Consider the following 16634-nt stretch of genomic DNA (forward strand, 5'->3'; position numbering starts at 1 on the left):
GGTTGCATGTTTTTGCAGCAGGCGTGTCTGCAAAACCGACATGGAGTCATTGCAAAAGTAAAGGGATTAAACCCCCTTTATCGACAGATAATATTGTTACAGTGACACATCATTACGCATTGATGTGAGAATGCAAACTCACAATCTAGTTTAAATAACATTCTGTCTAAATCTTACAGCTTTTGTGCTATCTTTCATAAATAGACTTAAAGGCCCTGAAATATCTCATTTTAGTGAGACGGTTGAGATAAAGTTCGACTAAAAATCCAAACCGGGAGCGGATTTGAAATCGGTGCCGAAACTCAGCGGCTGTGCCCAAGAATCCCAGGGCGACGTACTGAACCCCCAAGTTGTTTAGCACGTTGCATGGCTGCACTGCCATCATCGGTGTGTGTGTGTGTGTGTGATCCAATGTAAAACTACATCCCTGGAGACAATGTTTGACACAAACTAGCTGTGAATGTGAAGCTGAGACCCAACAATTTGACGATCAGCGTCCACGAACCCGGCCGTTCGCGCCATGACCTTCGGGCTCGGATCCGAATAACCCGATTCCTATTTCTTGCCTGTGAATTCGGAAGTTGAAACAAAACGAAGCGGACGCCGCCCCGCTCACGCTCGGCCCGGATATCTCCTCATCCCGAAACGCTGTCTTGAGATAACCTCTTGACATCTGCGACATTTTTTTTTTTTTTTTCCCACCTCGACGGTCCTTGCTAATCCGTCCCGCGATAAAGAACTTGAGAAAGCCTCGCGTTTTCTACGAAAGACGGAACGAGGGACGAATTTTAATGAATTCTCGGAAACAAAGCCCAGATTCAGCCCCTGAAGGCGCCCGTCAGGTTTCTGTCAGCGCGGGTTTCACAGGTGTGCGAGGCTACAGATACAGAACATACCAGAATAAGTTTCCTCACGAGGGGCTTTTGATCATCTGAGGAATTCACGTAACGCCGCGGGATATTTAATCATAATCCTTCGCTTGGGGGCGAAGCCTTTACGGTCGAATCCCCGTGAAATCTTTCAAAGTTAAAAAAAAGAGTTGAATTGAAAACAGATAAACCCCATGAATGATTTTTACCTACTTGGAAAGAAACGCTTTGTGCCGTTTTTACTGTTTGAGAAATAATAAATCTACGCGTGGGGTGGCGATGTAATATTCAAATCATCCGTCAGGTCTTTGTTACATTCGCCGTGTTTGTGCAGGTCTTTCAAAGGCACGAGCTCCGGTTTTTCCGGCCTGTTGTCAACCTGGAAAAAACAAATATTTTATAAATGTTAAGCCTGGAATACGAATATATATTTTACAATTAAATAATTTCTTTCTAAGCATGCTATATTGCACTTACCATGAACTTTGAAAGGCTCCTCGGTGTCTTTTCATTGAGGTCAGTCCACAACAGACCCTTTTTAATATGGCTTCTATTCGTAGGCCCTTTGTGTGGAGGGGAAAGAAAAGAAAAAATCATAAAATGTGTTTCCGTTTCTGCTCAATTTTACAAACACTTTCACTCTTTATGCAGCCGGAGTTAATTTAACGGTTAAATGGAGCCAAACTCACTACCTTCCATTCACTCATTCATTCATTCATTGGTAAACCAGCGGCTGCAGAGCTGCTCAAGGACACGACGTCCTGGTTTCCATTGAAACCTCCATCCTGGAGATAATCATCATGTCATTTTAGCACGTGCAAATAATACATGATCGAACCACCCGCGTGATCTACAGGGATGAACTTTTATGGAGAAAAGATAGGAAGCAGAGCTGGAGGTAGCAGGGATTAAGATGTTGACGTTCTTTTCGGGAGTGACAGGATGGATAGGAGCAGGAATCATCTTTTTTTTTTTTTTACTTTTAATTATATACGTATTAGCCTAACAGTGCCTGTAACATGTCTGCTTAAAAAAAAAAAAAAAAAAGGCGATATACCGCAAGTGTCCATTTGTAACATGAGATATAACACAATTTTCTTTAAACTTTTAATGAAATGCTTTACTCCTAAAGTAAAGTAGCCTAACAGGAAAAGTCATTGATCGCTATCATCACCTTTATCCTGCGCACTAAAACCACTAAAGTCGTCCTCTTCAGTGTCACAACGTCACTTGTGTTAAGCACAAGTGTGTGTTCTGCCGCGTCCATGCGTCATTTCATCGGCCCGATGTGACCAGGCTAAATATTTTGGCGTCGTGAAGCTGATTGGCCCGTAAAAATCCATAAATTAGCCGCAGCGTTCAAAGCTAGTTGTTCCCAGGGCCAAACACAGAGACGTGCAAGCGTTCACTCGCTCACTCACACACACATCTGGCTGGTTTAGGCCCAAAAATTAGACGGCGGTATGATTTTGAACCGCAGAACCCGCAGGAAACCCATGCAGACTCCACACGGCAAGGCCTCCTGTCGGAATCCAGAGGCGCTGACCACTGCGCCACCAAAATAAAAAAAAAAAAAGAAGCTAATAGCGATTATGAGCTACATCGATAATTTTCAATCTCGTTTCTCTGATCACACACTCTCTTTCATCAATTTCACAATTTGTCGTCATTCTGCTATCTATTTTTCTTGTCTCATAGTTATTCTCATATTTATTGTAATAGTTGCACAAACAAATTCCCCCTTTGGGGATCAATAACGTATTATCTGATCTCTTTCATCAATTTCACTCAAAATGTTCTCAACAATGTTATAACAATTTCTCAATTAGACCAGATTGAAAGAATGATTTTAAAAAACACAACTACTGCCGTTCTCCGCTCCGCACCCGTGTTTCCGTCTTCTCACCTGTTGCGTAGCTCACCAGCAGCCCGACCAGTATAACCGAGCTGGTTGCCATGGCGCCAAAGTAAAGGTATGATATGGAGTAGAAGTTCCGCAGGCCCCTAGTACTGGAAAGGAGGAAGTGAGATCAAAATATTCAAATTCATCAAGTTTAGACTTCCATGCGATGAATATTTCTTTGCAAAAAGGATATAATCCAGCTTTCAAATGTTGCTTCTGCATGCAACATGCAGTTTGCATATGTCGTGGCAAAATGTGCTTCGTTAGAAATAAATGTGATGTTGATCGGTTGCACCGCGTTTTGAATATTCGGCGAAAATATCAAATTAATTTCTATTTGGGTCATGAGCCAATTAAACAGCAGGGACAATCATTTATCCCGCACAGCTTTGAGAGAATTAGAACTTAAAAGTATGTTGACCGATATGGAAACTTTTTAGATTACGTATGTGTCGTGTCCGGGGTTATCGGAGGAAAACGTGCGATAAGAGTGTCATCCAGAAATAAAGAAAGAGTTGAATAGGATGGAAGCGAGAGCAGCCATGCTGTCTCGTTTTAGAGACACTGAAGAAAAGACAGGAGGCAGCAGAGATGACTTAGATCAGTGTTTCCCAACCTTTTTTGAGCCACGGCACATATTTTACATGAGAAAAATCACACGGCGCACCACCAAATAAATATGTCCAAAACATTTTTTAATGAATTAGAATGAAACCGTAGTCTCAATTTACTTGGTGTGAAATATAATGTATCTAATATCTGTAGATTCGTCAAGTTGCAATGCAAATTTCCCACTGATGTGCAACTTTTCCAGAACCCTTTTTTCAATATCTGAAGACATGACATCAATATGTCTGAAACGGTATTATGTGAGAGAACTGGCTATTTCTTTATCGACGCCAGAGCCGAGCATTTCTTCTACAATGATTTTGCCGGCAGGTAGTATTAATGTTTTGTTTGGATTTAGAGACGAGTTCGGCAACTTTACAGCAGCTTTCACTGCTTTCTCACTCGTCTTGGTAGTTTTCAACAATGGTGCCTGTTTGTTTACGCAGATACAAGTACTTTTTATTTTAAAAATGTATCACGCAAAGCGTCACTAATCACTCTGATACACAGACGCACAGGTTCATTCACTACCTGTTGCCATGGAATGGACACGCTGCCCACATAGACATAGGAAGACACGTTATTTGCGTTGAATAAATAATTATGGGAGGACGAATCAGGTGAAAGTGGGCATTTTTCCACGTCACACTAATGTGCCGCGGCACGGTGGTTGGGAAACACTGACTTAGAAGAGGGATGGAGAAGATCTGGGCAGAGGGATATTGAGGTTGGAGCTGCCAGGCAGGAAGAAGTCTAACATCAACCGGATTCAAAATCACAAATAAAATGGAGTCACAAGATGGAGCTCGTTGTATTTCGGCCGTCGTGTTTCGGTCACGCGGCCGGCTGTTGCAAAAAAAAAAATCAACAGTGCCGTGCCGAACACCGAAATGCTGCTCGAATATCAATGAAATGAGAAATAATCGGAATAAATACATTTTGCATCACGATTTATTTGCCTCTAAGTCATTTTAAATCAAATTTTTAATATCGAGTTTGCTCACATCTAAAGACAAGATAAGATAAGATAAGATAAGATAAGATAAGATAAGATAAGATAAGATAAGATAAGATAAGATAAGATAAGAACAACTTTATTAATCCCGAAGGAAATCGTTGTGCCAGAGTTACAGAAAATATACCAGTAATAAATAATAAAAAGGAAAAGGCAGAATTAGAAATAAAAATAAACTATAAACTATAAAGTGTCTTAGTAAACAAGTGATAAAACTATAAGTGTCTTAGTAACAAGTGAGGTAAGGAGTGCACAATAGTATGATAAAAGGAAAAATTGTAGTGTAGCTGTTATGAAATGAAAGTTTTTAGTCGCAGCCTCGTCTCAGACCGAGATCCTGCTGGGAATCTTACTGGGTCACTATTTGCAAGAACACGACCAGATTCTTTCAGCATTTTTTTTTCAATCCATGCAATGTTTTTCAGCAGGTATTTGCAGAGCCTCTGCTATTTCACCGCATCGCTTTTCCCTCCGCTCAATACCGATTGGGTCGTCCTTCGCCGATCCTGTTCATCCACACCGTCAAAAAATACAGCATCTACCGCCAATACTTCTCTGGTGATTGTTTATCTATTTAGAAGACTTGGGATAATATAAAACACGTTTTATGTTGTCGTAAGCCCGAGACTAGGAAAAGTCCGATCTAAAATACCACCTTATACTTAACAATCGAGATGACTTCAGCGCACCTCTTAAAATTTCCCTCTGAGTTTCAGTTTTTAGTCAACAACCGTGAAAACCCTTTGGGTGAAAACCCAGCATAAAGTCGTGTGTCACACACACACACACGTGGCCTCACTCACCCCTGGTCGTCGGGGTGCGGCGGAATTGAAAGGAGGCCCCGATCGGTTGTGCGATTCAGGGTGAGGTTGCCGGTTTCACAGCCGTCTGTGTGGCTGTGCAGGACACCCATCGTCTTCTCACTGGGCGGATGAAGAGTTGAACCGACAGCCAGCCACAAGGAGACGCAACAGCCCACCAGAACCCCGGAGAAAGCTCCCTACACCAGCACGGGGGGGGAGAAGAATCAGAATAAAATCAAAATAAGTAACCTGGGATTCCTGCATATCTTTACTTTGTCACAACCGTTGTTGTTGTTGTCATCGTTGTCTGCTGTGTATTTATTTGTGTTTTTTTTTCTTGCTATCTTCTGCCTTTCTATTTATATTCATATATTTATATTCATATCTATTTCCTTTTTTTTTTTTATATTATAACCGTTACACTGCTGTGACAAAGGGATTTCCCCTATGGGGATCGATAAGGTTTATCTTATCTTTCTTTTTTTTTTCCGTCAAAACATCTTTTTACCGAAAAAGTGAAAGACCAACAGCTTCACACAGCCAGAGTGAAAAAAGGGGAAAACAAAACTTTGTTTCAAACGAATGGTGTGATAATAACTAATAATAGATAATTACAATAATATATTTCATTTAAGGCGTCTTACCCGACAGTCGAGGACTCCGTACAGACATAAACAAAAAATACAGATATAAAAGATACAACGAAAATAAAAAACAATAAAAGTGACATAGTGGTAAAAAAAAAAAAAAAAGTATTTATTTTTTATTAATTTGCATTACGATTTTACCACTTCTAGCTAAGTCCGTGCGATTTTTGCCCGTGTTTATTTATTTTACTCCTATATTCGACATGATCCTGTCAGCAACGGGTTTTATTTTCTTGTAAAATCCACACGTTACACATAGCTGTTGATAAGACAGCGGGCGGTGGCTAACAGTCCAACGTAAAACCTCACAAGGGTGTGTGTGAGGGAGGGACGGACATCACCCGACATATAGAAACCTCTGTAAAAAGACGTCCGGAGGATATATGAAGTTAATTATTTAAAACGGCTTCGGTTCGGTGGCAGAGAGTTATACTGAATTCATCAGGTGACTGAAAGAGCGGATGAAACTCACCACCCTGTTTGTTGCTGGAACAAACATGCCCAGAATGAACACACCCAGTAAAGGGCCGCTGACAACACCCATGACGGTGAAAGAGCCCTGAGGAGAGACAACACTGATCAAATATCTGGACTGTCAAATGTGTTTAAAATAATGACCGTTGCTCAAGGGTAAATATGACTTTGTTTAGCCTTCTTGATAAATTTATAACAACAACATTAAATACGGGAAGTCCGTTCATAATATTATGAACACTGGAGGGGAATATTTGCACGTCCCCTTTTGAAGCATGAATGAGGGAGTTGATGTTTGCATGTCTCCGTATGACATTTGTAAATAAGAAGGTGAATCATTGTTTGTCTCTAAATGAGGCGTGAATGTTTGTGTGTCTCCATAAAATATGTGAATGAGAGAATGAATTGTTGTTTTGTCTCTTTTTGAAGTGTAGATCAGAGGGTGAATGACTGTACAACATATCTACAGGACTGTCTCAGGAAATTATAATTTGTGATAAAGTTATTTATCTTCTGTACTGCAATTACAAAAACAAAAATAATGTCATACATTCTGGATTCATTACAAATCAACTGAAATATTGCAAGCCTTGTATTATTTTAATATTGCTGATTATGGCTTAAATCTTAAGAAAACTCAAAAATCCTATCTCAAAATATTAGAATATCATGAAAAAGTAATTTTTGTTTTTCTAATTGCATTACAGAAGACAAAGTACTTTATCACAATATTCTTATTTTCTGAGACAGTCCTGTATCTATTAGAAGAGTGAATGGGTGAATTATTGTATATCTATATACAGGACTTCCTCAGAAAATTACAATATTGTGATAAAGTTCTTTATTTTCTGTAATGCAATTAAAAAACCAAAAATGTCATACATTCTGGATTCCTTACAAATCAATAGCAAGCCTTGTTTTATTTCAATATTGCTGATTATGGCTTACATCTTAAGAAAACTCAAAAATCCTATCTCAAAATATTAGAATATCATGAAAACGTAATTTTTGTTTACTTCGTTTACATGTGAAAGAGAGGGTGAATGGTTGTGTTTCTATATGATGCATAAATGGTTATATGATGATTATAAGATGAGTGTAAATGAGCGAGTGAATGGTTTTATGTCTATATGATGTGAATGATTGTCTCTTTATAACATGTGAATGAGGGAGTGAATGTTTGTGTCCCCTTATGAAATGTGAATGAAAAGGCTGAATGATCTTATGTCGCAATATAACATATAAATGAGGGTGTGAATGATTGTCTCTACATGACATGCAAATTTAGGGTTAATGAGGGAATTATGAGGGAGTGAATGTTTGTATGTTCCCATATGACGTGTGAATGAGAGGGTGAACTGTTGTTTGTCTCTGCATGTGATGGACGTTTGACCCGTCCAGGGTGAACCAACACGACCCACTGACAAATGGCTGATATTAAATATTTGATTTAATATCCTGTGGCTCGCAGGCCATATAAGGCTCTTCCGGTGACGGCATATGGCTTCCGGACAATTTTGAGTTGAAAAAGAAAAAATCAGTTTGGAACTGATTTTAAAATACTTGTGATATTTCTTCATAATACTGTCATTTAAAAGTAAACAGAAATCAGCTTTGAAGATAAATTTCACGGGTCACCCGTCGGTCGGGTCGGGAACCATTGGCTTCCAAGCACGTCCGGGTTGTTAAAGGTGAAGAAATTAATTTTATCAGATAGCCAACTAGTTTATCCGCGTCAACCCTCGTAACGGAAAAGATGGCAAAAAGAAAAAAAGACGAAAATTACCGTACATTCCGGGCTGCGCGGACGGAAGAATTTGCATTTGGATCTGCGGTATGTCTAATATGCTAAGATAAAATTGCAGAGGTCGCATTAAATGTACGACATATTTAATTTACTCTACGTTAAAAATACTACATGGCTCTCAATGAAATATATTTAGAAATATATGGCTTTTATGGTTCTCCCAGTCGGAAAGGTTCCCGACCCCCGAGTTAGACGATGCATTTGGATATGCACTTGGCGGCGTCTCAGTTATACCTGAAGAACTCCCCAGTCCAGGAAGGAGGACAAAACTGCCACGGTGATACAACCAATACCGTAGAGGAACGCTGAAAGAAAAAGGAGCAGGATTAAATGTCCTCTATTGTTAATCCTCAAATAAACAGATCAGAATGCAGGTATTTAACTTTATCTCAGTGGTTACCAACATACAGAGTCCTTTGGAAACAAGGACCAGTTTCTTCTGGCTCAGATGGACCAGGTATGGCTGCAATAAATCTTCCATTGTGACCGCAGCCATCGCGTTGATGCTTGTCGAGGCCGTGCTGTGTGACACATAAAGAAAAAATAATAATAATAATTATTTTAAAAAATTCAACCAGGTAGGCTTATCGTACTATTTTAGTTCATTTGAAGGTCATGTGAATTGCAGAATTAAACAAAAGCTAGCCCAATAGATACAACACATACAAATGCTATAGTATGCTTCTTATGCATTACTTTATATCTTATTTATATTCATCATTCAAATACCTTAAAGTTCCGCTGTACGCACAGGCGAGGAAAAGACCTGGAAAGCCTGGATGATTTTTGAAGATTTCCAAAACAAAGTAGGGCATGTACTTTATAAAAGAGATGAGAGAAAGTATTATTATATTAATATTAGTATCAGTCATCACTCATTAAAAATCACAGTACTGCAATCATTTAGGTCAGTTTCAGAGTCCTGGTATGAATAAAAGAGCTTCATAGTCATTTCACAATATATATAACTATATAAAATATCACAACTTGAGCTGATGACTGGATTCGTTGATAATACCAGACATGATAATATTTTTGGTTATTTTTGGTTGATTATAATTTAGAGTTGAGTACCTACCAGGTCAGGGGCGGAGACCTTTCCAGACTTCAGCGGATCACAGCGGCCATAATAAGCAAACATGACGATCCCGCAGGTCGCCGCGCTGCCCACGATCAGGCACAAACCCAGCTGGTTCACGAAAAGAGCGCTGCGATCGGAAGAAAATATTACATTCAATCTAATTATGGCTTGTTATTAATTTTTTTTTTTTTTTTGCTGCATGGACTAATACAGTCTCGGTGACAAGAAGGGAATTCTGACACCTTGAATTACATGGAAAAGCTGCATAGCACATTCTTTTCAAGACATTTATTTAGAAAGGTGACTTGTATTATCACCTCTTGCTGTCGTGTGTAATGTGAATTTTCAAGCATTAATGTTTAATGACAACCGTTGCTTCAAATCAGAAGTGACAAAAAGTATCAAGTAATGTAATAAATAATATTTGCTTTATCCCGATGTAATCAGGAAATAATAAAACAGTGGTCTTATAATAAGCTAAATATATTTCTTTAGTTTTCTTATGTGCAAGAAGTGTGTGAAACAGAGGCGCCATCACAGTAATATTCTATGCGAAGGGCCTCTCAATGTAAGTATATTTTTAAAGGTCCTGTGAAAAAACAAACTGATAAACGTGCGGTAGAATATCTCCCCAATGATTTCAATATAACTTTACTGATGCAAAACGTTGACCGTGTTTTTCGGCCTGTAATTTTTTCATGGTTTTGCTGGTTCTACGATTTATAAGTCAAAGACCTGTGCGCCAGTATCTGCTACTGCTATTTCTCCTGTACCACTTAAAATTTTAAATGTATACATCAACTCATAAAGACAACTGAGACAGACTGAACACAAAAGGAAAATCATATTCTTCAAATCACAAGCCACACATAGTGAAATATGCAGCCGAAAATGGTAATCGAGCAGCGGAAGGAAGGTTTGGAGTGAGCGAGAAACTGGTGAAACTGGTGAAAAGCGGAGAATACGCAAACTGCAATGAAGAGAACAAAAAAAAAAAAAAAGCTAATTGTGGGTTAAAAGCTAGAAGGCCACAGGAAGAGGAACAAGTTTGCAAAGGGGTGCTTGAATAACGTGCTGCCGGGAGAGGCTTGTCAACGGGTCGTTGCCAAGGCGATGAACATAAGTGACTTTGCGGTAGGACCTTCTTGATGTTAGCGCTTCATGCAATGCAACCACCTCTCCATCAGCGCACGGACAACCATGTTGCAAAAACAGCCACGCAGAAGAGGAAGCGGAGGAAGGAAGAATTCAATGGATTTAGTGATTTGAAGCGAGATGCAGAGTTTGGTAACCTTGTTATGTTGTGTTGTTTATGCTATAGCTATCTGAACAGCTGCTAATATGTTATGTTAACATACCAGACAGCCTGTTCTCGATTCTGTTTTTACTATAACTTACCTTTCAAGATAAAATGTCTGTTCTTGGTCTCTGATTTTATAAAATCAATTTCCCCTAGTGCGACTTATATATGATTGTTTTCTTCTGCATTCTGGATTATTTGGGCGGTTCGACTTCTATTCTGGATTGTAGTAGTAGTAAGACTACACGCTCACCACTGGGCCTGTCTCTCTGTCCTGCAGGAGATGTAGCGCTGGACTTGAGCTTGGTTTACTCCATACATGGAAAGCCAAACGAGGGCACCCCCAACAGACAGGGTCCAGAAGGTATAACGTTTCCTCGGGTCAAAGTCGAAACTGTCGGAAGAAAGGAACGATAGTCTCAGCTCCGTGCGGCGGGTTCAACGCTGGATGGAGCTTCCAATCAATAAATCGAATCTTTCAAGGATTAAAAAGTGAACTGCGGGTGTCGACTGGAATCTAAAACCCCTTTTTTCCTCTTTTGTTGGTAAAAATGTTTCAATTTCAGTCATAAATCATAAATGTTTGATGGATCAACCCAGTGTAAAGAATTAAAATTGTTTGATAACACCGAACGGGTACCAAAAAATAACTGTACCTGTTAAAATTAATGCGCGATCCATTGTTTGCCATCTCAAATACCAGAGCGGGGCTGCCGACGAGGACGGTGCCGTGGATAAAAATGACGACGAAACCCGACAACATAATGATGATCTGGAAGACGTCGGTCCATATCACAGCTTTAATGCCACCCTGTTAGAGACGGACAAAGGGAAATGAAATTAGACTCGCGATATTGACTCTTGTGAAAAACATACACGAGGAAAACTCCAGGAAAAAAAAACAATCAACCATTTATCACAAGTTGCTCATTGCCATCATTCATATCAATGCTATTTCTGTTTCCTGACATTGATGGATATATTTATTCACCAGAGTTGTGTACAGTGTGCAGATGATCCCAGTAGAAAATAGAGACACCCACATATTGAGTCCGGTAGCTGAAATGAAATAGATATATAATAAATCGTGAACCATCGGTAAAGAACACTTGATAAAAATTGTCACACTAATTGCCGTCTCTTGACCAGCAACCGTCCCAATGGCAGATATTCCCATTGCACGGTTCCTTTCAGGGATGAGTAAACAGGATTTAGACGGATGTTTTCGCAGAAGTCGAATTAAGTCCTCACATTATATTTAGGCGCAATAGTTTAGAATTTTTCATCCATACAGAAAACATCACCTTCCATCCAGCCTGGGATGTTTTGAATATGAAATAAATGATAATGAATGAGTGGTGATTTGGTGTTTAAAGTGTAAAACTTGAGTTATATCATGGATGAAATATGATTTTTTTTTATTTTTTTTTTTTAGATATGAAATGTTGAGTAGAACCGATGGGGGATCTTTAAACAGCAGTATTTTGGTGAGACGGAGATCACATGACAGCTGCATACAGTACAACACGACAAGTCAATGGGATGTTTTTGGTAAACAGACGCAAAAAAAAAAAATCAATCAAGCAATCTCTCCCACCTTGTTTGAGAATCAGCGCTGGTGCATAGATGACAATTCCCGTATAAAGCAGCTGGAAGACAGAAACGGGAAAGAGTCAGCTAAAATGCATCGAATCGGAGTTAAAGTTTTAAGCTCGGTTTCGGCTGAGATTCATAAACAACGGTCCGACATACCGTCGCTAGGAGAAACTGGACGCTCCCAAACAGCTGCATCCCTCGGCCAAACCTCATCTTCAGATACTGTGACAGGTAGACAGCTGGAGTTATAACAAGGGAGAAGCTTCTCCGCACACACACACACACACACACACACATCCTTCATCCTTCCTCACCTCTCACTTATCTATCTTGCCGACCGACAGGTGCGTTTTTAGAATTTATTCGATAAATGTCAGCCCTGTCTCTATTCTATGGTCGGTCATCTTTTGGCTTTTTGTAAAAATACTGCACCAGAAACAATCGTTTAATGTCTTTTCTAATCAATTAATACGGACGCCGGTTACGACCTGGTTGATGCTGGTGATGCCGAGACGATAGAAAACCGGCAGAAAGAGGCACGCCGTCAGCAGAGAGTTGATGGTTTGTCCGAGGCACATGTAGAGAACCTTGAAGCCGTAACGATAATTCTCAGCGGGGACGCCCAGAACCTGAATGGCAGACATAAAACTGGCACAGAGGGAGAGTCCCACGGGCACGGCCGGCATGTTCCGACCGCCGGTGAACAATTCCTCGGCGGTGGCCTCCTCAGGCTTCTTCTTCAAGGCCTGATAGAGTCCGATGGCCAGGGAGACCAACAGCATGGAGGCGAAAACCGCGTAGTCGGCCAGGACGAAGCCGGGGTCGGACAACTGATCCTCCATGACCTTGAAGATCCCTGGATCTCCGGGAGCTTAGGGAACTGCACGGGTGAAAATACAGTGACTGACAAAGTACTCTCTCAGTTGTAAACCACACAGTTGGTCCAATGGTGACCCTAAATTGTCCAAACATGTGAAATGAGAGCGAGACTGGTTGCCCGTCTCCATATGTGGCCTGGTGATGGAGGGTGAACCACTCCTCTCCTCCAACGGCCAAGATCAGGGGTCGGCGACCCGAAACACCCAAAGAGCCATTTGGACCCGGTTTCCTCGGAAAGAAAACAATTACTTTTTGACGTCTAAAATAAAGGTATCACTGTATATATTGCTTTTTATTACCTTTACACTTTGTATAAACAAGTGTGTCGTGTGTTGCTTCTGAAATTCACAAAGTATTACGGAGAAAATGAAATTTTATTTATGTAATGAACTCATTTTGAGCTTTGAGCTTTCAGAGCGTGTAGCGGAGCCTTGACCTGAATTTTAAAAATAAATCAGGAAAAAATCGGTAAACAATAAAAAATAAATATTTGCAAAATATCTTCATAAAAATTTATTTTACCCGGTTTATGGGACTTCTGCGCCTGAACTTCTGCGCACAGCATCTGCAAATCGGGACTTTACCGGCTGGCGGGTATACCGGCTTCCGCGAGTGTGACGTTATTTTGAGCGGCGAAAAATAATAAATGTAATTTTATTTAATATTTCAAGATCACAATAATCTCCCAACTTAGAACGAAAAGTTAAAAAAAGGAATTAACACAAATGAAATACACTTCAATTAAATATTCATCATTTATTTTCCCAAGCCACTCGGAGCCGCAGTGTAAAGATGGAAGAGCCGCAGGTTGCCGACCCCTGGACTAGAAGTAACTTCCTTTTCTGTTAAATAACTTCATTTGCTGACATTCACTTACCATAAAACCATAAGTACGTCTTTTTCGGACGATGTGTTAGCACACTCAAACACCACAGCGATTCATCTTTAAATTATGATATACATCAATTTTCACTAAAATGTAAGCGTGCAGAATTTGTCCAGTAAGGAGCATGATTTTTTTTGCATTGATGTAGATTTGCATGGGAATATTATACACCGCATTTCAACTTTACACCCCCAAAAACCCAGTAAAGACTCTCAGCGAGGAATTGTTCAGTGCAGTGAACTCAAGAAAAGGGCGAAGCTGGTGATGTGAATGATCCGCTTTTCAGTTCAGTGCAATTTGCTTGTATTTGAAGCCTGCAGGGGTTTTCTTAACGCCTTTTAGACTGTCTATTTCCTTGTTTATTGAATAAACTTGAGCCTTTTGATGCCCACCTAAGATCCACCAGCCTCCAACCCACATGGCCCTATTGTTGCGCAGCTTCAACTGAATGTGTCGGGTATTGACACGACTTTTCTTGACACGTCGGTCCTGTTGTGACATCTATGCGCATTTTTGGTCCATTTCCAATCCAGCCCTTTCGACAGCATCGTCTGTGTGACATTTTCTATAGATTTTTAAAAACTTTTTCATGCCCTTTATGATACTTAGCCCATCTTATCTTAACAGAATCAATGTGTGGTTTGTTTGACTCATGATTTTTTTCAAAGTTTGGTTGTGTTTTGAAGGGAATCGATAACAAACCATAAACCATTATTGAACCGTGTTCATTGAAAGGTAAATGCTTTATTAAACCCTCCAGAGTTCCTGCACGTTATGTTGTAAGTGAATATTCCCGATTGGCGGCCCATCTGTTGGAATTCCAAATTTTCAATTAGAACTGCTTGAAAATGGGTCCTTTTGGGTTGCGTGTCATTTTTCTGTAATGTAATACCGAGCCCGTCTCACCTGTCAATCATGGTGCGACATTTAGAGACATGCAACCACGCCACTTGCTAATTCACGCCTATTAAAATTTTTTTTCCAATAACTTATTACACGTTTTAGGCCTGAGGGAAGAAACTGGAGAACCCGAAGAGAAACCACACAGGCATAGCCCCTTTTTGTGGGAGGACTTTACATTAAATCCGAATTTAATGTCAAGATTGTTTCGTACGATGCCCCCTTTATGTGGAGATATTTCTGATTTGACTCGAATGTATGCGACATTATTTTTCTGCCAGTCAGAGAGAAGTTTACTGGTAAAACCAGTTTAAGTTTAAATATAAGGGAATAAAATATTAAACAAATAAAATAAATATCAATATTTGACTGGGCCAGGACTAGAGAACAAACTATTGCAGTAAGTTAGAGGAAATGACACTTCATCTAAAAATAATGAAATTGACCAAAAAACGAATATTTCAAATTTGTTGAAAAATGAAAACACAAGTCAAGAGCAAGACTATTTATGCATACTGCATCCAAATATGTATTAATTTAACATTACTGAGATGTGAAGATTTATGAATCTCATAATAATTAAAGACAGAGGTTCTGACATTATCTTTCAAAAATGTGAAAACCTTCACATTGAATATCAATAAATCATATTAAGTTGAATTAAAGCACGTATATACTAATTTACAGAAAAATGTCAAGCTTTGCAGTTTTATGCTCCACTTGACTTTAGAAGGCACAATAAATACACAATACTTTTAATAATAAAATTGTGGTTTACCGAAGCTCCGGCTCTGGACTTCAGTCGCATGTGGCACAAAACAGCGAGTTCAAGGAATCGAGTAAACAGTTCAAGACTTACCGCCGGCTCTTAAAGCCTCCACTGGCTCCCACTGAGTGAAGGTGGAATGTGCTGACAGCCTGCTTCACTTTGGCATGGCGCACGTGGAGTGTGCGCGCCTATGTATGTGCGTTTGGGAGTGTGCGCGACCGAGTGCGGCTTGATGTCACCGTGTTAATGCAGGTGATTCCCTTCAAAGGTGACTCAGGTGGGACGGCTGTAAAAGGGTTTCAAAGATTACAACATGAAAGATCAATGGGTTGAAGTTGGCACCCAAAGTTTCTTTGTGGACATCACGTTTGTTAAATATTTCCTACTTGTATCATTGTGTTATATATCATACCTATATGTATAATCCACTTATATATATTTGTGCGCTCAAAGGGCTTTACCTTTAGCATTCATCCAGTCATACAATGCTATGTGAGGCGCTAACCACACAGTCGGGATCAACTTTGGGGTTCTGCGTCTCCGAAGTTCGGCAGCAGGAGACGGGAATCGAAGGGACGCCCTCTCAACCGACTGAAAATGCGAGTTCAGCTGTAATACTGGTCGGGACAGTGCTGCAGATCATCTGACAAATAGATTCTGCATGTGAATGTGATAAGTGTCCGGAGAAGGATAGGACAATGTTTGGATGGGAAAACAGGCCGGGGATCCGCCCCGGATCCAATTTGGCAGCAAGCTTAAACAACATTCGGGACCCAATTCTTTTTTAAGTAGATTAATTGTTGGTGAAACAAAAACCGAAATAGATTTATGAGTCAAGTGAAAGCAGATGGCTGGAGGTTGAAGTTCTGCAGGACAGTAGATACCATTTTGGCACGCATTTCATTAAACTTAAATCGGTGTAAATTGAGATGGTGGTTTCATATTAATTGTTCCACACCTATCGGGAACCCTCTACTTACACTGAAACGCACATGAAGCACTGCCTCTGCGCACATCCCATATTAGTCCAAACAACAGCTCGCACCAGCATGGCCTCTTTGGGGACGGGCCGCCCGAGCTGAGGTGACGTCTTTAT

The 16634-nt window shown here is 40.1% G+C and overlaps 1 protein-coding gene across 2 annotated transcripts; it reads right to left on the bottom strand.

Annotated features, from left to right (window-relative positions):
- Nucleotides 1-53: 53 nt before the first annotated feature.
- Nucleotides 54-15763, bottom strand: slc5a5 (solute carrier family 5 member 5). Of its 2 annotated transcripts, none has more exons than XM_086161937.1 (16): nt 15629-15763; nt 12593-12984; nt 12261-12326; nt 12106-12157; nt 11500-11567; nt 11165-11319; nt 10762-10902; nt 9206-9335; nt 8857-8945; nt 8536-8648; nt 8362-8432; nt 6319-6405; nt 5200-5396; nt 2776-2879; nt 1347-1432; nt 54-1248 (listed from the first exon to the last, which is right to left on the bottom strand). In XM_086161937.1, exons 2-16 carry the CDS (start codon nt 12944-12946, stop codon nt 1132-1134), a joined length of 1830 nt encoding a protein of 609 aa, XP_086018063.1. In that variant the 5' UTR covers nt 12947-12984; nt 15629-15763; the 3' UTR covers nt 54-1131. The 2 variants fall into 2 exon arrangements, with proteins under 2 accessions (XP_086018063.1, XP_086018064.1); XM_086161938.1 differs by lacking the exon at nt 15629-15763 and adding an exon at nt 15548-15598.
- Nucleotides 15764-16634: the final 871 nt, after the last annotated feature.

Source organism: Fistularia commersonii, chromosome 16 (assembly GCF_037954325.1).
Source record: "Fistularia commersonii isolate RoL2024-O1a breed Wild chromosome 16, RoL_Fcom_v1.0, whole genome shotgun sequence".
Taxonomy (NCBI): Eukaryota; Metazoa; Chordata; class Actinopteri; order Syngnathiformes; family Fistulariidae; genus Fistularia; species Fistularia commersonii.